Source organism: Zea mays, chromosome 7, assembly GCF_902167145.1.
Source record: "Zea mays cultivar B73 chromosome 7, Zm-B73-REFERENCE-NAM-5.0, whole genome shotgun sequence".
In the NCBI taxonomy this organism is placed as follows: domain Eukaryota; kingdom Viridiplantae; phylum Streptophyta; class Magnoliopsida; order Poales; family Poaceae; genus Zea; species Zea mays.
This window is the reverse complement of record NC_050102.1, coordinates 161,580,663-161,604,275: the sequence shown is the minus strand read 5'-3', so window position 1 is coordinate 161,604,275 and position 23,613 is coordinate 161,580,663. Positions and strand designations below refer to the sequence as shown.

The 23,613-nt window shown below is 51.4% G+C and overlaps 1 protein-coding gene across 2 annotated transcripts; it reads right to left on the bottom strand.

Moving 5' to 3' along the window:
* Positions 1-12,830: 12,830 nt before the first annotated feature.
* Positions 12,831-19,693, bottom strand: LOC103633219 (DNA repair protein RAD16). Of its 2 annotated transcripts, none has more exons than XM_008654914.4 (15): positions 19,356-19,693; positions 18,134-19,254; positions 16,714-16,836; positions 16,563-16,636; positions 16,221-16,281; positions 15,987-16,133; positions 15,781-15,866; positions 15,280-15,349; positions 14,940-15,068; positions 14,581-14,808; positions 13,908-14,012; positions 13,679-13,831; positions 13,458-13,546; positions 13,274-13,354; positions 12,831-13,158 (listed from the first exon to the last, which is right to left on the bottom strand). In XM_008654914.4, the coding sequence occupies exons 1-15, from the start codon at positions 19,366-19,368 to the stop codon at positions 13,086-13,088; spliced, it is 2,553 nt and encodes an 850-aa protein (XP_008653136.1). In that variant the 5' UTR covers positions 19,369-19,693; the 3' UTR covers positions 12,831-13,085. The 2 variants fall into 2 exon arrangements, with proteins under 2 accessions (XP_008653136.1, XP_008653135.1); XM_008654913.4 differs by having other exon boundaries at positions 19,338-19,547.
* Positions 19,694-23,613: the final 3,920 nt, after the last annotated feature.

Genomic DNA, 23,613 nt, shown 5'->3' with positions numbered 1-23,613 from the left:
CTTCCGGTGGGCGGCCCTGGGGCTGCTTGTCCTTCCGGAAAATGGCCTCAACCGCCTCCTGGCCAGAGGCGAACTTGGTGGCGATGTCCATCAGCTCGCTCGCCCTGGTGGGGGTCTTGCGACCTAGCTTGCTCACCAGGTCGCGGCAGGTGGTGCCGGCGAGGAACGCGCCGATGACATCTGAATCGGTGACGTTGGGCAGCTCTGTGCGCTGCTTCGAGAATCGCCGGATGTAATCCCGGAGAGGCTCTCCCGACTGCTGGCGGCAGCTTCGGAGATCCCAGGAGTTCCCAGGGCGCACGTACGTGCCCTGGAAATTGCCGGCGAAGGCTTGGACCAGGACGTCCCAGTTGGAGATCTGCCCCGAGGGTAGGTGCTCCAGCCAGGCTCGAGCGGTGTCGGAGAGAAACAGGGGGAGGTTGCGGATGATGAGGTTGTCATCGTCCGTTCCACCCAGTTGGCAGGCCAGCCGATAGTCCACGAGCCACAGTTCCGGTCTCGTCTCCCCCAAGTACTTTGTGATAGTAGTCGGGGTTCGGAACCGGGTCGGGAACGGTGCCCGTCGTATGGCGCGGCTGAAAGCCTGCGGACCGGGTGGTTCAGGCGAAGGACTCCGATCCTCCCCGCTGTCGTAGTGTCCCCCACGCCTGGGGTGGTAGCCTCGGCGCGCCCTGTCATCGAGGTGGGCCCGACGGCTATGATGATGGCGCTCGTTGCCGAGGCGACCTGGGGCCGCAGGCGCTGTGTTGCGTGTGCGCCCGGAGTGGACCGAGGCTTCTCGCATGAATCGGTAAGTCGCGGCGCGATGTTCCGAGGGGAACCCCTGCCTTCGGGAGGCAGAGCTTTCGGCCCGTCGGACCGCGGCGTCCTCCAGGAGATTCTTGAGCTCTCCCTGGATACGCCGCCCCTCGGTGGTTGATGGCTCCGGCATCGCGCGGAGGAGTATTGCCGCTGCAGCCAGGTTCTGGCTGACTCCGCTGGAATCCGGCGGCGGCCTCACCCTGACGTCGTCGGCGATGCGGTGCTGGATGTCCTGGGGGAGATGACGCGCTTCTCCGGCCGGGGGTTGGACCGCCCACTCCTGCCCGATGTCCCGGCGGATCGGCACAAGCGTTCCTGCTATCTCGTCGAGCCTGGCCTGCCTCTCGCGGATATGCTCGAGCTATGGGTCAGGACCCCCCGCCGGGACGGGTGAAAGGGAATTAGGCTTACACCTAGTTCCTATATAATTTTGGTGGTTGAATTGCCCAACACAAATCTTTGGACTAACTTGTTTGCCCAAGTGTATAGATGATACAGATGTAAAACGTTCACACTCAGCCAATAAAAAGACCAAGCTTTGGATTCAACAAAGGAGCAAAGGGGCAACCGAAGGCACCCCTGGTCTGGCGCACCGGACTGTCCGGTGTGCCACCGGACATGTCCGGTGCACCAGGGGGACTCAGACTCGAACTCGCCACCTTCGGGAATTTCCGGAGGCGACTCGGCTATAATTCACCGGACTGTCCGGTGTACACCGGACAGTGTCCGGTGCGCCAAGGGAGGTCGGCCTCAGGAACTCGCCAGCTTCGGGAAAAGCCAACGGCTCGTCCACTATAATTCACCGGACTGTCCGGTGTGCACCGGACTGTCCGGTGCGACTCCAGAGCAACGGCTATCTTCGCGCCAACGGCTCTCTGCCGCGCATTTAATGCGGGCTCTGCGTGCGCAGATGGCAGACACGCCCATGCTGGCACACCTGACAGCAAACAGTACCTGTCCGGTGTGCACCGAACACCCAGGCGGGCCCACAAGTCAGAAGCTCCAACGGTCAGAATCCAACGGCAGTGATGATGTGGCAGGGGGCACCGGACTGTCCGGTGTGCACCGGACTGTCCGGTGCGCCATCGAACAGACAACCCAGCCAACGGTCAAGTTTGGTGGTTGGGGCTATAAATACCCCAACCACCCCACCATTCATTGTATCCAAGTTTTCCACTTCCCAACTACTACAAGAGCTCTAGCATTCAATTCTAGACACACCAAAGAGATCAAATCCTCTCCAAATTCCACACAACACAATAGTGACTAGAGAGAGTGATTTGCTTGTGTTCTTTCGAGCTCTTGCGCTTGGATTGCTTTCTTCGTTCTTGATTCTTTCATAGCGATCAAACTCACTTGTAATTGAGACAAGAGACACCAAACTTGTGGTGGTCCTTGTGGGAACTTTGTGTTCCAAGTGATTGAGAAGAGAAAGCTCACTCGGTCCGTGGGATCGTTTGAGAGAGGGAAGGGTTGAAAGAGACCCGGCCTTTGTGGCCTCCTCAACGGGGAGTAGGTTTGCAAGAACCGAACCTCGGTAAAACAAATCTCCGTGTCTCACTTGCTTATTCGCTTGGGATTTGTTTCCCGCCCTCTCTCGTGGACTCGATTATATTTCTAACGCTAACCCGGCTTGTAGTTGTGATTATTTTTGAGAATTTCAGTTTCGCCCTATTCACCCCCCCTCTAGGCGACTATCAACGGGGACCACAGCTAGCTCCCGAAGGATGTCAACGCGAGGCACAGGCCTAGGGGGATCACCGTTTTCCGGCATACCAAGATGGTTGCCTTCGCCGGGGCCCCCTAGATCGACGTGGAAACATTCACGACTTGGGCCGCGGTCCTCGTTGTCGAGGCCGCGGCTGCCGTCGGAACAGTCGGAAAGGCAGTTGTCACATGCGATCATGAAGTCCCGCACGGCACTAGGGTTGCCAATTCCGGAGAAATCCCAACAGAAGTCGAGCTCGCCATCTTCCTCTGACCCCGAGGGCTCATAGGTCGAGTCGGTCGTCAGTCGGTCCTAGGGTGTTTGGACTCGTCTCTTTGAGAGTGCTCACCGAAGCGGGGTCGCTTGGTGGGTCGAGGCCGAATCTAAAAGACACGAGATGGGAATCGGTCGGTACCTTTCGGTCGACGGTCGGTGACGAGGTCGCGTCTGGGACTGACTGCACCGTTGTCTCAGGTACAAGGGTGACGCCCAGCAAGCCTTCGCGAGCGTGCTGACGTCGTGCGTTTGCTTGAGATAGGCGTGTTGCGGGGAGGCGGCGCTCGTCTTCGTCTCAGACGCGAGATCGATGCCCGACACGCCCTCCGTTGGGGCGCCGGCGCCGTCGACCCGCTCGACAGCCAACGAGGTGCCGCTTCCCGCTTGGCCTTGGTTGCCCCGCCTCCTCCTCCGTCGGTGGGGGAGGGGACGGGACAAGCCCGAATGTCGTCCTTCCACCACGTGGGGAAGGCGTCGTCGATTTCCCCGCCGGCGAGCGGGTTGTCGACTGCCATTATCGCTGTCGTGCGGCGGGGGGAGGAGTATCATGTTGTAGCTGCCGTCGAGGAACATGAACTCAAGATTCCCGAAACGGAGCACCGTTCCGGGCCGGAAAGGTTGCTGGAGACTGCCCATCTGGAGCTTGACGGGAAGCTGTTCGTCAACACGCAGCAGGCCCCTACCTGGCGCGCCAACTGTTGGTGTTTCGAAACCCGGGGGGTCCCTGGACCGACGAGTGAATCGTCGCCGCGTGCCCCAGCCCAGATGGGTCGACGCGAGGCGGAATGCGAAGGGGGAAAGGAAGCAGCCGGAGGGAGGCAGGCGTGAGAGAGTGGATCCCGCGGCCTTCGTGTTAGCCCCGCGCCTGAGTCGGGTGCGCTTGCAGTAGGGGGATACAAGCGTCCACGTGGGAGTGGGAGCGAGCGGCCTTGCGCGAGCGCCGTCCCGTCCTTCCCCACGCGGGCCAACCCTCCCATAAGAGGGCCCTGGTCCTTCCTTTTATAGGCGTAAGGAGAGGATCCAGGTGTACAATGGGGGGTGTAGCAGAGTGCTACGTGTCTAGCGGAGGAGAGCTAGCGCCCTAAGTACATGCCGTTGTGGCAGCCGGAGAGGTTTTGGCACCCGGTTCGTGTGGTGTCGTGGCCGTCGGAGGAGCGCTGGAGCCTGGCGGAAGGACAGCTGTCGGGGCTGTCGAGTCCTTGCTGACGTCCTCTTGCTTCCGTAAGGGGGCCGAGAGCCGCCGTCGTCACAGAGCGTGCGGGGCGCCATCATTGCCTATCTGGCGGAGCGAGCCAGATGGGACGCCGGTCTTGTTCCCCGTAGCCTGAGTCAGCTCGGGGTAGGGTAATGATGGCGCCTCCTGTCGACGTGGTCGGTCCGCGCCCTAGGTTGGGCGATGTGAAGGCTCCTCCGAGGTCGAGGTCGAGTCTGTCTTCCGTGGCCGTGGTCGAGTCTGAGCCCCTGGGTCGGGCGAGGCGGAGACCGTCGGCTGAGGCCAGGGCTGAGATCGAGCCCTGGGGTCGGGCGAAGCGGAGTCCGTCGTCTCCTGGGGCTGAGCCCAAGTCCGAGCCCTAGGTCGGGCGGAGCGGAGTTCGTCGTCTTCTAGGGCTGAGCCCAAGTCCGAGCCCTGGGTCGGGCGGAGCGGAGTTCGTCGTCTTTCGGGGTTGAGCCCATGTCCGAGCCCTGGGGTCGGGCGAGGCGGAGTTCATCGTCTTCTGGGGCTGAGCCCATGTCCGAGCCCTGGGTCGAGCGGAGCGGAGTTCGCCGTCTTCCGGGGCTGAGCCCGAGTCCGAGCCCTGGGTCGAGCGGAGCGGAGTTCGCCGTCTTCCAGGGCTGAGCCCGAGTCCGAGCCCTGGGTCGAGCGGAGCGGAGTTCGCCGTCTTCCGGGGCTGAGCCCGAGTCCGAGCCCTGGGTCGGGCGGAGCGGAGTTCACCGTCTTCCGGGGCTGAGCCCGAGTCCGAGCCCTGGGTCGGGCGGAGCGGAGTTCGCCGTCTTCCGGGGCTGAGCCCGAGTCCGAGCCCTGGGGTCGGGCGAGGCGGAGTTCCCTATGACGCCCGAGGCCGGCCTTGGCTGCTGTCAGCTTCACTCTGTCGGGTGGCTCAGCAGTCGGTGCGGCGCAGGCGGCGCTGTCCTCTTGTCAGACCGGTCAGTAGAGCAGCGAAGTGACTGCGGTCACTTCGGCTCTGTCGTCTGGAGGGCGTGCGTCAGGATAAAGGTGTCAGGCCACCTTTGCATTAAATGCCCCTGCGATTTGGTCGGTCGGCGTGGCGATGTGGCCAAGGTTGCTTCTCGGTGAAGACTGGGCCTCGGGCGAGCTGACAGTGTGCCCGTTGCTGGAGGGGGGTCCTCGGGCGAGACGTAGGTTCTCCGGGGTCGGCTTCCCTTGCCCGAGGCTAGGCTCGGGCGAGGCACGATCGTGTCCCTTGAATGGACCGATCCTTGACTTAATCGCACCCATCAGGCCTTTGTAGCTTTGTGCTGATGGGGGTGACCAGCTGAGATTTAGGGGTCTTGAGGGTACCCCTAATTATGGTCCCCGACAACGCCATTCAAACTATTGTTTGGTGACGAAGCAATAACCCTGGAAGAAGCCAAAGCAGGGTCAATAAGAACAATAGCTTCGGCAAAAGGCGAAGATGAAGCTGACTGCTCTGTGGAAAAAGATGCTATAGAGGGGATCAGGCTTCAGGCTGTGGAAAACATCAATAAATACCAAGCTGAAACAATAAAATGGCGTGATAGAAAGGTTCGATTGAAGAACATTAAGCCAGGACATTTGGTGCTTCGAAGAGTGGCCAACCTAGACACAGTAGGCAAACTACTGCTGAAGTGGGAAGGCCCTTTTTTGGTAGTATCTTCGTCAAGACCCGGTTCCTACAGATTAAAGGATATGGACGGCAACGACATCCCTAGATCGTGGAATGCGGATGAGCTTCGGCGATATTATGTTTAGCTTGATGTAATTTTTTCTATTCTTTTTTGTGGCACCCTTTTCCTTTCCAAAGGGGGAGAAAGGTTTTTAATGGGGCCACAACATGTAATTTCCCTTATTTCAATTCTATAAGAATGATATCCCCAAAAAATGTAAATGTAAATGCAAAGCAAAAAGAAAAGAAAACAGGGAGAAGCTCAAAAGTCGTTCCTAACGGAATGCAGAGCTTACAACGAAAAGTCAACGCTGATTTCACCGAAAGTAGAAGGCGAAGAAGCTCCTAAGGGATGCTTACAGCGAAAAGTCAACGCTGATTCCGCTGAAAGTAAAAGGCGAAGAAGCTCCTAAGGGAGGCTTACAGTGAAAAGTCAACGCTGATACACCGAAAAATAAACGGTGAGGCCGAAAAGTAAACGGCAGAAAGATTTGAATCATTCCCAAGGGGATGAAGGTCTATGATTATGATTTTCGAATATATGTGTCCCGATATTCATCTGCACAATACATTACATCATGTCATTTGCACTCATAAACATTCATTTAGACATATAGAACCATCATCATATCACACAAAAAAGTCAGATGCTTCGGCAATGAGGAAAGGCTTCGTATAAAGAGGAAGTTTTCATGCTTCGTTGTGTACGAAAAGAAGGGAAGGTGTTTTTCGCCTTCGGCTCAAAAGGAGAAGTTTCGTCCACATCAAAGCAGATTGCACACGGATAAAGGAAACAGAATATATTACAAGGTATGTACAAATTTACATAAGTTTTTTCCATAATTATATTACAAAGATCCCTTCAGAATTTTTTGTAGGAAAGTCTATTCTAGCAACTATCAAGCTTCAGCCTCGTCATACTTCAGCTTCGTCGTCCTGCACATATTAAGGAGTAGAATAAGAAAGGTACAAATTTCAAGGAGAAGGTAAAAGTAACAAATATAAGTTTCTTACCGGCTTGAGGTGACTTCGAGCTTCGTCACCAGCCATCCTTCGCCCGCCATTTACCCAAATCTGGGTCATAAATCTATTCCCGATGCTTCGGGCTAGGCTCGGGATATCAATCAAGTCTGCTGCTGACAAGCTAAAGTTTGGTCTATTCACGATTTTTCCATGAGTGCAGCCGGCCTTCAGAAAAGCGACAACTGTGCCTCAAGAAGCTACCAGGGCGCAGAAATCGGCATGCCCCCCAATAACTTCGTCAAGAGCATCAACCTCGCCTTCAATATGTTCCAAGGTGCTGGGCAGGTTTTCGGCTGAAGGTGAAAACTTTTCAGAGCTGGCTCCAATAGAGTGAAATACCTCCTTCAGCCGCTGCACGCATCGGCTGCCGAAATTTAGACATTTCTCTTGGAGATCTTTCAATGATTCTTGTAAATTTGACTTTTTCTCGAGCGCAGTCTTGAGACTTGCTTCAAGCTTCTCTTTTTCTTGCTCATATTTTTCCGACTTTTTGAGTAGTTCATTCTTTAAACTGTCATTTTCGGCTTGGACCTCGGCCAAGGAGCCTTCCATAGACTGAATAATAAAGTCTTTCTTTTCTAAAGCACCTTCGTGTTCTTTAGCCATAATTTCAAGATCTTGAATGGTGAAGTCCTTCTTCTTCAGAACAGCTTCGTAGTTTTCAACTTTTTTCTAAATCTTTGATGATAGCCTTGTTCTTCTCCTCTTCAAGATCTTATTGCATTTTCAGCACTTTACTTAATAATATACTCTACCAAAACAACTTTCGTCAGAGAAAGACATAAAAATAACAATAATAAAATAATAATAATATTTTTACCTTAAAATTCGCGTAAAGCAGGCTGCCAGCGACATGATGTCGCTGGTATCTGCAGAGGTCTGCTTCTATCTTCGGCAAGCCAATGCTTTTTGAGAGGGTCCTAACAATTTTGGCCTCGGTACGGTTCTGAAGGCATCTTAGCTTCCCTTCATTGACCCCACCAAATAGCATAGCTCCTGATTTATATCCGCAAGATACGACATGTTTTTTCAATTCTTCTTTTTCGGCGTCTGTTAGCTCTTGTCCAAGCAAATCTTGAAAGTTAAAATCTCCTTCCTCCAAAATTTCACCAATTTGCTCTTTCCCCTTTTCAGTTGCCGTGTTCACGCAGCCATAACAGCTTCTTCTTCAGCCATTTTCAGGAGTATATTGTCAATAACCTCAAGTGTGGTTTCCAGGTTCGACTCTTCGGTGGTCCCGGCTTCGGCCCCGGTAGCTTCAGCTTCGGCCCCGGTAGCTTCGGCTTCGCCGGTTTCAGCTTCAGTGGTTTTCACTCCGGTAGCTTCGGTTGCGGTGCCTTCGGCTTCGGCAGTCTCGGCAAAGGCAATTTTTGACACCGTCGCCGGTGGCGGCGTCTGATGGATCACATCTGTCACTTGAATGATTCTCCGTTTTTTCGGCTTCGCAGGACTTTCTGCTGCCGAAGTTTTTTTGTCCTTCTGAAAAAACTTTGTCAGTTCTGGTGCCAGTGGACTTAGCTTGACAGGAAAAGATTCAGTCATTACCTTCAAAATTTCTTCTACCTCGGCGGCAGAAGGTGTCACAGACACTTCCTCATCTCGGACCAATCTCTCTGGTTCTGGAGATGCAGGCTTCGGAGATGCAGCTTTTCTCTTTCTTGGAGCAACTACTTTCGGTTCAAGCTTTTCTTTTTTCCTTTCTGGTTGATCTTCGTCGTCTTTAGTTAAAGTGCTAGCCACTCGTTTTCTTTTCTGCCCTTCGGCACCCTTGTCTAGCCGCTCGTAGTCAGGGTATTCAAAGCCTATAGTATCAAGCACTCTGTTTAGCCTTCGTTTTGGCCGGGTGCCGAAGGCTGCTGTCATCAATTGATCTTCTTTTTAGAATAATTCCCAAGAATTTCAGTACTCATCACTTCGATTGTTTCGAGCCATTTTTGGCAGGGTTCTTTAAAATATTTCTTGAACTTGTAGTGGTAGGGCAGGCGGACAAGTTCCCCCTCTTTCTTCTCTTTTTCGAGCTTCGGCATAGCCCATTCCTTCATAGTTGGAAATATTTTGAACGACAGAAATTCCTGCACAAGATCTCTAGTGCCAATGTGCTCAGCAATAGTCCTGAATTCAGCCAACGCGATTTGAGTTGAACCTTCTGGTGTCATATTGCAGTGGGGTCTGGTCTCTCCGAAGATCAGTTCAAGCGGGCTCTGTACTAGCTTCTCCTTTTCATCGTCAACTTTGACGTAGAACCATTCCGATTTCCAGCCTGCCGGCCACTTGCTTCGGTAGCTGATCACAGGAAATTTTGTAGTCTTCCGATAGGCAAAATTATAACAACCAAAATTTTCATGTAACCCATCTTTTCTGGCCTTAGTTTGATAATGCAGCTCGTGTACCCGGCAGAAACCTTCGGCAAATGGCTCCACCCCCTGGCTTCGGAGAGCCCAAATATAAACACTAAGTCTGACAATAGCATTAGGAGTTAGTTGATGAAAATAGATACCAAACTTCTTCAGCACATCGGCAATCATCCTATTCAAAGGAAATCTCAAACCAGCTTTGAGGAAGCTCTTGAAAATCACTATTTCATCTTTCTGTGGCTTCGGGGTAGTTTCTTCTCCACCGAAGCGAACCACCTTCTTCTCATCTTAGCTAAAGTAGCCCGATTTTACCATCTTCGGGAAATCAGCCTTGGAGATGGTTGACTTTCCGAAGTCCAGGTGGCTAGGCTTGCTGGGTATTGCGATATTATGATCATCTTCAAAATCAGTCTCTTCAATATCTGCTTGTTCTGCTTCGGCAGCAGGAGTGTTCTCCGATGTCACTAACCCACTTCGCCTCATTGCTTCCGAAATAGGGGCAGCTTCCGCAGCTTCGGCTTCGTCTCCTTCTCGCTCAGCCCTAGCAGTAGAGTGCACTCTGGCTATTTGATTTTGAATATCTTGAAAATTGCTCGGAATTTAATAACCTTTTTCCCGAAGCCCTTCTTCTGACGAAGCAGACGCTAAACTAGAGCTTCGTTCGAATGCGAAAGTCAAGCTTCGGCTATGGTTAAAAATTTTGGCAGCAAAACAGTGCAATAGCAATGAATGCTGTGGTAACTTCACACCTACCCATCTGTTTATATAGTGTTGCAGGAAAGAAGGTGAATCGTCGGGATTTTTACACCAAGCAAACGGTTACTCGCACCCGCTGAACGGTGGACCACAAAAACCACAATAGTGAACCCGCATGGTGGAATCGCTACGCGCTCGGAAACTGTATCGTTTCTCGACAACGAGCTCAGGGAAGGTGTTTTTCGGACCTTCAGCTTCCTGAAGCCTAAAAGACTTTTTTTCACGGATCAAGCTCGTTACGAAAAACGATCTAGCACCGCGAAGGGGCTACTGTTGGGAACATGCTTCGTCGCCGAAGGTCCTGCAGAAAGGAACAGTTGTGGCTGAAGCTGCTCGTACGTGACGACGAAGGTATCATTCATGCAGCTTCGGGATTATAACATATCCGAAGATGAAGGGTCGAACCGACTTAAAGATAGAATGACCTTTTAGCCTGTAGGGGTCTGGGTCATTGTTGTAAACTTTTATGAAGAGCATGATTGTAATTCCTCACAGGCTGTGTCCTGTGCCTATAAAATAGTGAACAGTATTCCTTTACTGTTCACGCATTCCTGTAATTGCAAGAGCATCACTCAGGAATTATTGCTTGTCAAGGCAAAGGTATAAGCATACCTTAAACATTGTATTCAAACATTTCAGATTCAAATAATAAATATATGAATGGTGCCATTTATCTCCAACATATTTATCTTTAATATTCTACATTTCACATCGTTTTATATTATTTTTGTTACCTTCGTAATATTATGTTTATGACCTTCGTCCGGAGTTCATTAAATCCTTGAGGAGATAATGCTTCAGCGGACGAATGGTATTTAACATTTAATATCTTTGTGTTGCCTTGTTCTTGATTCATAGCATTTGAGAACAAGTCCCCAACAACTTACAATTTAGGACGGAGGGGTAGATAAAACTTATGATGAGGTCATTTTCTTAGAATCCTTATTGTATCCGATCCATCTTAACTTTAAATCGTTTTTCATTTGGAAGCTTAATTTGTGATTATTCTACTAATACCACAATTAGCTAGCTATGGAGTTGCACCTTAACCTGCAAGCTAGGATACGAAGCCATGGGGCCGACACCGTCGGTGTGGATCTCCACAAGTTGCTGGCGCTGCTAACAGTATTGGATCTCCTTGGGGAATAATTGTGAAAATAAAAAGAATACATTCATTAAAATACATTAAAATAAAAATGATTGGAAAGTGGCATCGATCGTGCACTGGCACTAGCATGATCAAGCAACAAATCCTCGCCTCCTTGGCGTAGGACCGTGGGTGGTTGACTAGGCCGGTAGACTGTTGTTTTTGCCGCGTCGGATCCTTTTTTTCTTTCCGAATCCGGAAGGGAGATAAAAGAGAAGGTGAGGTGAACTGTGCCAGGGTCCTCTTCCGGAAAGCGTGCGTGGGCGTGGCGACCGGCGACGCGGCTGACGAGACGCGGGCGCAGCTGCAAGCCTGCATGCGACCGGCCGTCCGGAACCGGGCCAGCACCAGCACCAGAAGCAGAAGCAGAGCGCACAGAAGTGAACGATCGCGCCGGAGCGAGCTGGCCGGAGGACCAATGCAAGACGCGCTAGCTAGCTGACTGAAACTTGGCAGAAAAGGACGGCTGCCACGTGTACCGTGCGTGCGTGATCGCTTCACTTGTCAGCAGATCGCAGTCATCCTCCGTCCAAGTCAGTGCGCGACGCGCATGTGCATTCAGTAGCAGCCGGTGCAGGGCCTTTGCCCTTTGGGAAACAGAGGCCGGACGTCGCGGGGTTTCCGTATACCACCCTTCCACTTGTGCCGCTGCCGCTCTAGATGACTTGGATCCCTTCCGCCTGCCTCACGCAACAGGGGTAAGAGTAATGGATTGCGATCCAAATGAGTTTTCATAAATTGTTAGGGTCCTAAATAAATTTTAATTAAAAAATAAATAGAAATAGAGTTAGATTCTAATTTAATTCGATTCTTAAATTTTATAATGTAAAATTTAGAACACAATGTCACCCCTAAGCAAGCGCCAAGCGACGGTTAATTTTGGTCTGGATCCAATCATCCGCAATAATTTCGCTAATATCCAAGCAAGCTACTAGTACTGTACCAGTCTCTTCACTGCACTGGCTTTGGCCATGAACGCCTCGATGAGGCCCGCCCGTGGTACAAGTTTAATCCGACGGGCCGACGGGGCCATGGATACGATAATGATGCGTCGCTTGTTTTTTGGACACTAATGGGCGTTCCTTTCGTCAAGATGAAAAGATTTGGACTGCGTTCCGTACGTGACATGATGAGGGGTCTAGGAGGTAGCGGCTGGCCGCGTCGGAAATGGCTCCCTTCTCTCGACAAGTTGTTGGCCCACCTGGGCGGGGACGCTTTTTTTTTCTTACAAGTTGTTGGTAGGCTGGTAGCGGCGTGCCGTTACCAGGAGGGCGGTTCAACTGCTCAAGAGTCAACACTGGGCTGCGCCGCTACTGCCCAAAAGTACTTTGTGCCTGTCGTTGCTGCGTGCGAGTCGCTATGAACTAGTACGATCGGACAAGCGACGCCGTTGTCTGACGGTACCAGTCGCAGGATGCAGCGCAGCGTTTCATGCTTAGCCACGGTCATGCATGCAATCATGGCTCCGGCGAGTTCATTCGGCTTGTATCGTCACCACCTGTTATCGATGCTGCCACCGCCTCACCTGTTTTGGCCAGATCGGTCTACTAGACAACTGCCAGACTCTACTACCACTAGTCACCTGTGCATCGGCAGCTCTTGCGGTCTCTTCACAAGAGAAAGAACACATGAATCCGGTCGGTGTTCGCAATCCGCCCTGCAAAAGGCGTTCGGACGGATGGTCCTGTCAGTGTCACTGCCGCTTCCCACGCTGCTACAATTCCCCTACCCACCTGCCTGTCCACGAGATACGGGGGCGGGGGACCGCCTGCAAACAATTGAGCGCGTTGGGCTCAAGTGCTCACTCAGCGCACACCAGTACCCTGTACTGAGACTGTACCCCCACCCCACCGCACCTCTTGCGGCACCAGCACGCTGCACGCCCCCCACACTACACAGGCCTACAACACCCTGTTCTGTTCTTTCCCAAACGGGCTACTCCAACGGAAAGCCTCGCTAGTCGCTGCCATCGATGTTACACACACTGCAAAAGTACATCAGTTCCAACAGGCACAGCAGCAGTCGATCTACGCACCGCCGACCCCGTCCGTCCTGGTGTTATGGCAGCGTCAGGGTTCCAACTTCCAACAAGTCAGTGCTCCTAGTCCTAGCATAGCCTGGCCCTCCCTACTCATGCTTAACTACGTCAGCATTTAGATCTGAAACAGAAACTTGAGGTCCGCCTCTGTAAGCTTCGACATGGCATCCGGCGAGTCCCCCACGGTGCTGGTGAAAGAGAAATAGGCAGGGCAGCATAGCATCAGCATTCACAGAACGGCGGCACTCAAATAAAAATTAGTACGCGTTACTGGATGGACGATAAAGGAGGTCTAGCTGTTACCCTTCAAACACCAGCTGCTTCTTCTGTTGCAGTTGCAGTATGCGCTCTTCAACCGTGTCCTTTATCACAAACCTAGTGCTCCTGCCCAACCACAACCGGAAGGTAGTTAGAAAGGAGAGGGGTGTTGCACCGGGAAAAACATTTCGATTGATTCAACTAATCAGCATTGCGAGCTCTACTCAACTTGATTGGCTTGAACTGCCCAATTCGGTGGATACGGTCCTGCGCTTGGTTCTCGACCGCTGGATTCCACCAAGGGTCCATCAGGAACACCTATAATCCAGCAAGGTATGGACCCACTATCAGAAAAATAAACTGTCCCCTCCCCCCTGTAGAGTTTACTGCAAGTTTATGAAATTATTGCTGTGCAAAAGTTGGCAAAGAAATAAGGTTGGCTAAGCTCACATGAGATGCTACAGTGAGATTCAGAGCGACTCCTCCAGCTTTTAAGCTCATCAAGAAGACCCTGCAGTCTGCATCATGGGTGAAGGTGTCTATGGCTCTTCCCTTTTCGGTAATGTTCATGGCTCCATTCAACTGGACACACTTAATGCCGGACTGCCAAATCATTGTAAATTAGTTGGACTATCAACAGACAACGGCACATTAAGACAAACAAACTATTGATGCTTACCCTCTCCAAGGAAAACTGAATCAAATCCAAGAATGATGTGAACTGGCTGAAGACAATCCCTTTGGCAGAACCATCGTGCTCAATCATGTTTCTTATCTCCTCCCTCTGCAAAATAGGGAGAAAGCATCAGGCATAAGTAAAACCCATCACAGCCACTGTTGGTGTGATACTCTTCGGTTCATACACTAAACAACAGCTGTGTTCTACTGGTGTGCTGAGCCATGAGGTAACAAACAGGCACCTCATGGTTTACTGCTAGTAGATCCAATCCAAGGGGGGCTGTATTAAAAGTCCCATAGCATCAGGACCAAATATAACATATAGGCTTCCAGGTCCTTAGTGAGTTTGAGGTTGTACATGTAGCCATAATGTCCTGTATAGACTAAACTTCCAAGAAACATAAAAATATACAACTGACACATGATGTGGGACTAATGTGTGAAATCACGTGTACTTGTGGTTCCATCTCACCATTTGATCCAAATTTAGTGAAAATTTTAGGTTTGCTGGGTTCCATATAGAGAAACATTCAAATAGCTCCAGTTTTCACTATGCCTAAATATTACTGTATTTGGTTTTCTTCATTGACCCCATGTGCATAAAAATGTGGCATCATAATACAATTAAGCATAGAGAAGTACAATAAGATACGACACCAAGCAGTCTGGTTTACCAAGGCATCAATTTTTGTACTCGTCTTAAAATCCACAAGGCTTGGTAGTCTGCTCAATATTCCTGAACATTTGCGACCCTTGACACTTCGAGTTACTTTTCCAACTGAATTTTGTGCTGTTAAGTCCACGGTGAGAGGTATTGAACAGGATGGACATGAAACATTCCCCAAAGCTGCAGAGTAGTCTATCAAACAAGTCTTGCAGAATGCATGATCACAAGAGGTAACCTTGGTGAAAAATAAAATAAAACCAATCAGCGAAAGATTGAGCCACCTTGTGATCAGTGGAAAACAAGAATAAGCAGCATGAAGGCTTTACTAACTATTCTCAATTGTTTTTCGAGGCGCAAATTACTAACCACAACATCTTCAGCCAAATTATGACATATACCACATTGGCTCTCCATGGACTCGTTTCCTTCATTCTTCATTCCTTCAGGATGTCCTGCTGTTTTAGAATATGCTACAAGATAGGGATGATCAACAGCCTACAGTTTTGCCAGGAAAAGCAAACTGTTACATTCCCAAAGAAAACTACTTGCAGGTACATTCTATATGAATATAAACAAATGGATGCCCCTGCCCCCCCCCCCCCACCCCCCCCCCCCCCACACACACACACTAATGTAGTGGGCGGACATAGGAAAGTCTAAGTGTAAGGATATTTGTGCATCCATAGAAAGATGTTATATAGCTCACCTGTCTCAACCTTGTGAGAAGATCGAAGATATGAGCGTAGTTATTCATCAGTGTTCCAGCATCTACATATCTGAAGATAAAAGTCACAAAGGTAAAAAACTGAGTACTACATGGAAACCCAAGTGAAGGAAAAGGACAGCTTAACAAAAGCCATCCGCTGAGGACAAAATATCATACTCTACTTCAAATGGAATAAAACCATTAATTAACAAGAATTTCCTATAATACATGCTTCTGCTAGGACCTAAACATAATCCTGGTGAATGGTGATGTTGCCAAGGATTATGAAAAAGTGGGAAGAGATCACTGGGACATTAGTTGTTTGCAACATGGAACATTGATAGCAACTGCCAGAACATAGAAGCTAGAAAAGTGGGTTCATTGCTCAGATCAAATTGAATATGTAATTTTGGAGGAGTGTCGTCACTACAACCACAGAAATCTGCTGATTAGTCTGTAACTCCATATGCGAAAGTAGGAACAGCCGAACAGAGAACTTACGCATCAAATTGTGTGACACTCTGAGTGTACAAAGCTTCATAGAATTCCATTTCGTTTTTATCAAAAGAGTCCCGCCTCAATGTCACCTATCATGTAAAAACTAACTGCCTCAAAATGTTTGCAAATGAGGAAAGAAAGGGTATTGCAACATTGTGTTTGCACCCTTAACGTTACACACATGAAGACGTGAGTAATTGCAAACTCACAATCTTTGGTGGAAGAGCAAGATCTGCTGCTCGGCCTTTCTTTGTGCGCCTTAACACTATGCCTTTCAGAACTTTTTCCTTCAGAAGAGTCATGGCTCTTTTTCCTTCGAAACTTGTTGACCCATACTGTATTGGTGTTGATATGTACTATAAAATAATGGCTCTGTCAGCAGACTTTTGCGACAAATAAAAATGTGCAAAACTGTAGTTACATAACCAGATCCTGCACCCCACCTTATTCCACCAGCAAAAGTGCCTAACAGATGAGTGACCACAGTCGCATTGTTTCTTCATACTACAGGAGAATGGAGGTACACTGGTCAGGTCCTCAATTTAAAGGAACAAATAAAGATATGATGGAACAGTGCCAGCTCATAGCCTATTTGATATAACAGCAAGAGAATAACATTTGTTTTGTGCTTTCTTCCTAAACTATTTGGTTATTGTAACTTGTATATTACTGCCAAATCATATTTACTTAAGCTGAAAACTATACTATGTCTTTTTCAATGGTAAATAACTTAATAGGTGTTATCTTCACCAGAAAGAGCTTCAGTAAGGCATTGCACATCTTACCTGGTATCTAGTATCTCACAGCTACAGTCCTTGCAGAAATAGTATGAGTAGGGGAAGATTTGCAAAAACCGAATCTGAAAAAAACAGCATGTAAGTAAGAATCCATAATCTAGAAGGAATATATTTGTTCATTTAGGTATCAGTTACAGACAAGAGAGTAAAGTTCTCCAACACGGTTCTGCAAAGGTGTTCCACTCAGAGCCCACTTGCATTCTGACTCCAATGCAAAAACAGCCCGTGCAGTATTACATCGTCTATCTTTTATGAAGTGAGCCTGCACAAAAGAAAGAAAGATTAATTCATTAAGCATTAGGATATTGAGATGTCCAATTGTTAATTTCAGAATATCGATGCGCACGTCCAGAAACATCACTATATTACGCGTTGCGGGAATTACCACAATCGTATGTTTCCCACATATGAGTATTTGTGTTAATTGCTAAAAATTCCTCAGATCATATCCACACTAAACACAAGCATGATTAATGGCCCTCCGCTTGTAAATATTCACTTCCACTAGAACTAACCAATTATCTCCGTAAACTACTAAACCATACCAAGGGAAAACATAATGCTTGAAAAAATATGAATGATTAGACCTGACACGAGTCTATGGATAACATCCCTTGCATGGTTACATACGACACAAGACTACTGATCAACATCCTCAGTAGTCAGTATTGACAGATGTTGACATAACAAGGATATTCAATAACACCAGATGTACACACAAAATGTGGTTGCATGACTGCCTGCTAAATTTTCTTGTTCTGCACTATCTACATCATGCAGCAAGCCAGCAACCATTCATATGCAAATGCTGAACATGGCCTGGCCTGGCAAGGCCAGCGGAGAAGATCCAGATTGGCTCACCCGAGCAAAGGAAATCTAAACATGCCTACTTCTCCAACTTGCCCGGCGAGGCTAATCAATAGAGCCTTTTACATTTTTTTCTTTGAGTCTGATTAGTAATCAAACTAAAATGTTCGGATAATTGGATATGCCAACCTAAACAAACAATGCTGGGCGACTAAACATATAAGACTGGCTATTATAGCAGCTAAAGCACACTTGTAACCATCAACGTCAACATAATAATAATGATCCAAAGCAGTTCTAAACATGAGTCAATAATTGACAGTTAGGAAGGATGGTTGAATTGATTAAGGTTGCATGATCACACAAATACCAGTTAAGATTTTTTTTCAAGTGTATTGTCTAAGCAGCAGAAACACCTAATAATACAAACAATAAGTTCAAGCTAGCTTGTGAGTAAAATGGAGATGACATTTTCTGCCCTGATCTATGGTATTAAATTTTCATGGAGGCTACCATTTCAGTTTTCCTTGGTATAAATAGTATAAAGCTAGCTTAAAATTCTACATATGGATGGATTACTGATATTAAATCAACTAATCAACAACCTTTTTTCAATGAATAAATCAAAGAAACAGTTGAAACAATTGTTCCAGAATTCCGTTTGATTATTTGATCCTTCCATGGGTAGTTTTCCAATTGCAATGATATCAATTAAAAACATCAAAATGAAACATGAAAGGCACATAAATCACCTCATCCAGGATAACACGCTCCCACCGCACAGAATGCAGAGGAGATTGGCCCCTTAACTGTCTGCCCAGTTCATCAGCCAACTCTTGAAAATCCTTATTCACCTCATCACCCTTCTTATGAACCCTCCTCTTCTCCTTCACCTTTTCCTTGCTGCTGTCCCACTTCCTCTTGCTCTGCTGCTTAGCCTGAGCTTCTGTGCGTTTAGCATTAGGCCCACAGTGATACATCAAGTGCACCTTCATCTTGTTGGGGTAGAACAATTTATTGCAGTATTGGCACCGAGTCTTGGGCGGCATGATGTGCTTCCGGTAGTCCGCCTCAATGGTAGAGTAGGTGGTGATAACAAAGTCATAGCTGTTGAAATCGAAACTCTGAGTGACACGCTTGGCACCGTGGTAGATGAGCACGCGCACGCTGCCACTAGCAGTGTGGCGTTCGATCTCCTCAGTCCACTGGATGACGGCCACCACAGGGCAGACGACCAGCGTGCACCCGACCTGGGGCTTGGTGCGGCCCACCGAGGAGTTGGACGAGGAGGCGGCGGAGTGATGGTCCGGGGGCCGGAGGCGGCGCGCGGTTAGGACGAGCGAGATAGCCTGGATGGTCTTCCCCATCCCCATCTCGTCGGCGAGGATGCCGCCCCGCGTGACGGACGCCTCCTGCGCGAGCGCCCAAGCGAGCCACTCCTTCTGGAAACGCAGCAATCGGAGCACCACCTCCGGGGCCGGGTCCGCGGTCGGCACGGCCGCCACCGTGGCGTCCGTGGCCTCGACGCCCCCGTCGGCTGCGTTCCGCTCGTCGAGCCAACTGTCGTTTGCCACCTGCCACTCTTCCCATGGCAGGGGCGGCGCGTCCCTCCTCGCCTTCTTACCTCGCCTCCTCTTCTCCCTCCTGTTCCGCGCCTGATTCTTAATCCGGATCGGCACCGGCGGCGGCAGGGCCGCCTCGGGCACCGCGGGCGCGGGCGGGGTGTCCTTATCGGGCGCGAACTCCTCGTCGCTGTCGTCGTTCTCCACCGCGTCCCCGGAGTCGGCGACGAAATCGGTGTCGGAGGTGTCGTCAGAGGGGAGGTCGTCCTCATCCTCCTGGTCGCGGCGGCGCCGGCGGCCGCTACTGGATCCTGCAATGGAGGCGACGATGGTTAGGGTTCCCGCGGAAAATGCTAGGTTAGCGATGGGGGTTTCAGGTTAGGCGGCGATTCACTGGAGGAGGGGTTCCTGCCTCGGCGCGTCATGGCGGCGCGAAGGCGGTGGCGCGGGAGGAAAGGAGAAGCGGCCGAGTGGGTGGAGTGATTAGGACTGGGGATTGGAAGGGTGGTTTGGGGGATTTTGGGGCGGAGATTTGGTAGGATACTAGGTTTTGTCGCCCGCGGGAATTGGCGGGAACTTGCTGGGGAAGGAGCCCGCTTCCATTTGTGGGTTGTGGCTGGCCGGGTCAGCGGAGCGGGGAAGTGTGCTGCGGCCTGCGGAAGGAGGCCCCTGGCCCGGTCGGCAGAGGCGGCGCTTCCTGTTCGCTTGGTCGGGTGCACGCTGGTCGTCTGTCCTGTGGCTTGTGCGAACAGCCCTACTAGAGCCTCCAGTGGGCATGTTTGATTCAGTTTTAAAGGGTTTTTCTTCAGCCTTTTTCGGAAAGTTTTGATGATAACCTGTGAAGAAAAATAAGTATCATAGAGATTGTGTACAAAAGAAGATAAAAAAATATAGGGTTTTAGAATATAGAAAATGATGGTTTTCTATTACCGCAACCAGAGGCCGATCTAACGGTGGGACGAGCAGGCTCAAGCCCCTCCTTCCGTTTCGGATCCTAGAGAGCCCTACTAGAGCCTCTGGTGTGGAGCTGTAGTTGATAATATCAATTTAAATAGTTTTCAAAATGTTTTAAATCTAAATAATAAACAAGATGACTTATCTAAATGTTTTCTAAAGGCTTACGGCTCTAACTTCACAATTTTATGGAACACCTAATGACCTGCTACACCAAATTTTTTGGAGCTGGAGCTGTCCCAAACATGCCTAAAATATACGCAGTATAATATAGAAGAGGCTTATATACTGCAGCAGTTTAGTTTAGGGATGGCAATGGGTACGGGTATATGTAAATAACTGCGGATAATTATCCATTGGATATGGATATGGTGGAATTTGGTATCCACGGGTACGGTTATGGATATAATAAGGTATCCATGGATATTTTTTCGCGGGTATAGATATCCAGTATCCATACCCGTTACCCAATGGATGTCTGAAATTTGGGCAATCCGGATTTAATATATTATCCTTAATTCTCATTTTTCATTTTTTATCCATGACATGTTGTTTGGTGTTGAAATTATCATTTGGTGTGCTAGAATGATAACTGTTTTTGAAATGTGATAAAATTGTTGTTGATGTTGAATGCTAAAATTGTAGTGGGCGAGCGGGTAACGTGTATCCGCCGGATAACGGATACCCGACGGGTACGGGTATGGGTAGAGATCCATACCCCACTGTCGGCGTTTCGAGACCGGGGGGTCCCTAAGCCGACGAGTGAGTGTGCTGCGTGCCCCAGCCCAGATGGGTCGAGCGCGTGGGCGAGCGCGAAGGGGGGAGAGGCGAGGTGGTCGGAGACGGGCGTGAGAGAGGTGGAAGTCCCGCGACCTTCGTGTTCGTCCCGCGCCCAGGTCGGGTGCGCTTGCAGTAGGGGGGTTACAAGCGTCCACGCGGGTGAGGGAAGCGAGCGGCCCCAAGAGAGCGCCTGTCCCGTCCTCGGTCCCGCGCGGCCAACCTTCTCTGAGAAGGCCCTGGTCCTTCCTTTTATAGGTGTAAGGAAAGTATCCAGGTGTACAATGGGGGTGTACCAGAGTGCTACGTGTCTAGCGGAGGGAGAGCTAGCGCCCTAAGTACATGCCAATGTGGCAGCCGGAGAGATCTTGGCACCCTGCTGGTGTGATGTCGTGGCTGTCGGAGGAGCAATGGAGCTTGGCGGAGGGACAGCTGTCGGAGCGGTCGAGTCTTTGTTGACGTCCCCCTGCTTCCGTAAGGGAGCTGAGAGCCGCCGTCGTCACAGGGCACGCGGGGCGCCATCATTGCCTATCTGGCGGAGCTGGCCGGATGGGACACCGGTCTTGTTCTCTTCGGCCCGAGTCGTCTCGGGGTAGAGTGATGATGGCGCTCTCTGTTGACGTGGGCGGGCCCGCGCCCGAGGCCGGGCGACGTGGGCGTTCCTCCGAAGCTGGGGTCGAATCTGTCTTCCGTTGCCGAGGCCGAGCCTGAGCCCCTGGGTCGGGCGAGGCGGAAGTCGTTCGGCAGAGGCCAGGGCGGAGTCCGAGCCCTGGGGTCGGGCGAGGCGGAGTTCGTCGTCTTCCGGGGCCTTAGCCCGAGTCCGAGCCCTGGGGTCGGGCGGAGCGGAGTTCGCCGTCTTCCGGGTCTTAGCCCGAGTCCGAGCCCTGGGGTCGGGCGGAGCGGAGTTCGCCGTCTTCCGGGTCTTAGCCCGAGTCCGAGCCCTGGGGTCGGGCGGAGCGGAGTTCGCCGTCTTCCGGGTCTTAGCCCGAGCCCGAGCCCTGGGGTCGGGCGGAACGGAGTTCGCCGTCTTCCGGGTCTTAGCCCGAGTCCGAGCCCTGGGGTCGGGCGGAGCGGAGTTCGCCGTCTTCCGGGTCTTAGCCCGAGTCCGAGCCCTGGGGTCGGGCGGAGCGGAGTTCGTCGTCTTCCGGGTCTTAGCCCGAGTCCGAGCCCTGGGGTCGGGCGGAGCGGAGTTCGCCGTCTTCCGGGTCTTAGCCCGAGTCCGAGCCCTGGGGTCGGGCGGAACGGAGTTCGCCGTCTTCCGGGTCTTAGCCCGAGTCCGAGCCCTGGGGTCGGGCGGAGCGGAGTTTCCTATGGTGCCTCTGGCGAGGTCTGACTGCCTGTCAGACTCACTCTGTCGAGTGGCACTGCAGTCGGAGTGGCGCAGGCGGCGCTGTCCTTCTGTCAGACCGGTCAGTGGAGCGGCGGAGTGACGGCGGTCACTTCGGCTCTGCCGGGGGGCGCGCGTCAGGATAGAGGTGTCAGGCCACCTTTGCGTTAAATGCTCCTGCAACTTGGTCAGTCGGTGCGGCGATTTAGTCAGGGTTGCTTCTTAGCGAAGCCAAGGCCTCGGGCGAGCCGGAGATGTGTCCGCCGTTAAAAGGGGGGCCTCGGGCGAGACGGAAGTCCCTCGAGGTCGGCTGCCCGAGTCCGAGGCTAGGCTCGGGTGAAGCGTGATCGAGTCACTCGTACGGACTGATCCCTGACTTAATCGCACCCATCAGGCCTCTGCAGCTTTATGCTGATGGGGGTTACCAGCTGAGAATTAGGCGTCTTGAGGGTACCCCTAATTATGGTCCCCGACAGTAGCCCCCGAGCCTCGAAGGGAGTGTTAGCACTCGCTTGGAGGCTTTCGTCGCACTTTTTTGCAAGGGGACCAGCCTTTCTCGGTTGCATTTTGTTCCGGTGGGTGCGCGCGAGCGCACCCGCCGGGTGTAGCCCCCGAGGCCTCAGAGGAGTGGTTTCACTCCTTCGAGGTCTTAATGCCTTGCGTAACGCTTCGGCTGGTCTGGTTGTTCCCTCATGCGAACTGGCCGTAGCCCGGGTGCACGGTCGGGGCCCAAGCTCTCAGGCTGGTATGTTGACGCTGTCAACGGTTCGCCCGGAGCCGGGTTTGCGAGAGCAGCCCCCGAGCCTCCGCACAGGGCGAGAGGGCGATCAGGGACAGACTCGACTTTTTACATACGCCCCTACGTCGCCTTTCCGCAAGGAGGAGGGGGGGAGTGCGCCATGTTACCCTCGATGGGCACCGAACATGGTGTCTCCGGTGAGCTGCAAGCGGGTAATCCGAGTGGACGTCCGTGCCCCGTTCGTTGGGGGTCGGCTAGGGGCCCAGAGGCACGCCCAAAAGTACCTGCGGGTGATCTGCCGGACCCGGTCCCCTGGCGACGGGGTCCGAGGGCTCGATGCCTCCCTCCGATGGGATTCCGTTACAAGATCGCTCCCGCTGGTCTCGGAAATGTCCTAGGGTACCTCGGGAGCGCAGCCCGAGCCTCGGTTATGTATCGAACGTACACCTGGTCATCCCTCGCTCGGTGTCTGAGGCGACTGTGAACCCTTCGGGGGCCAGCCTTCGAACCTCTGATCAGTAATGGGCGCGGAGCCCGAGTAGCCTGAGGCGGCCATGGAGCCCTTCGGGGGGCTGACCTTCGAACCCCTGACCAGTAGTGGGTGTCGGGCCCACGCGATCTGAGGCGACTGTTGAACCCTTCGGAGGGCCAGCCTTCGAACCTCTGATCAGTAGGGGGGGCTCGGAGCCCGGTTCCTTCACAGGGAAGGATCCTTTTCGGGGTATCCCCCTTTCCCGGTCCCTGTTGCAAGAGATAGAGAAAGAGGAAAAAAGGAAAAGGATACGAAATCGAACGACGTGGCGTACCTTTTTTGGTGCGGTTATTACGGCGAAGGCGAAGCGTCGTCCGCTTCTCCTGTCGGAAGCGCCGCCT

Coding starts and splice junctions, on each gene's coding strand:
- LOC103633219 (XM_008654913.4), bottom strand. CDS start 19,368: ATGACGCGCCGAGGCAGGAACCCCTCCTCCA. Junction 16,282..16,562: donor TGTGAGATACTAGATACCAG/GTAAGATGTGCA, acceptor ATTCTCCTGTAG/TATGAAGAAACAATGCGACT. Junction 13,159..13,273: donor AAGCAGCTGGTGTTTGAAGG/GTAACAGCTAGA, acceptor CTCTTTCACCAG/CACCGTGGGGGACTCGCCGG.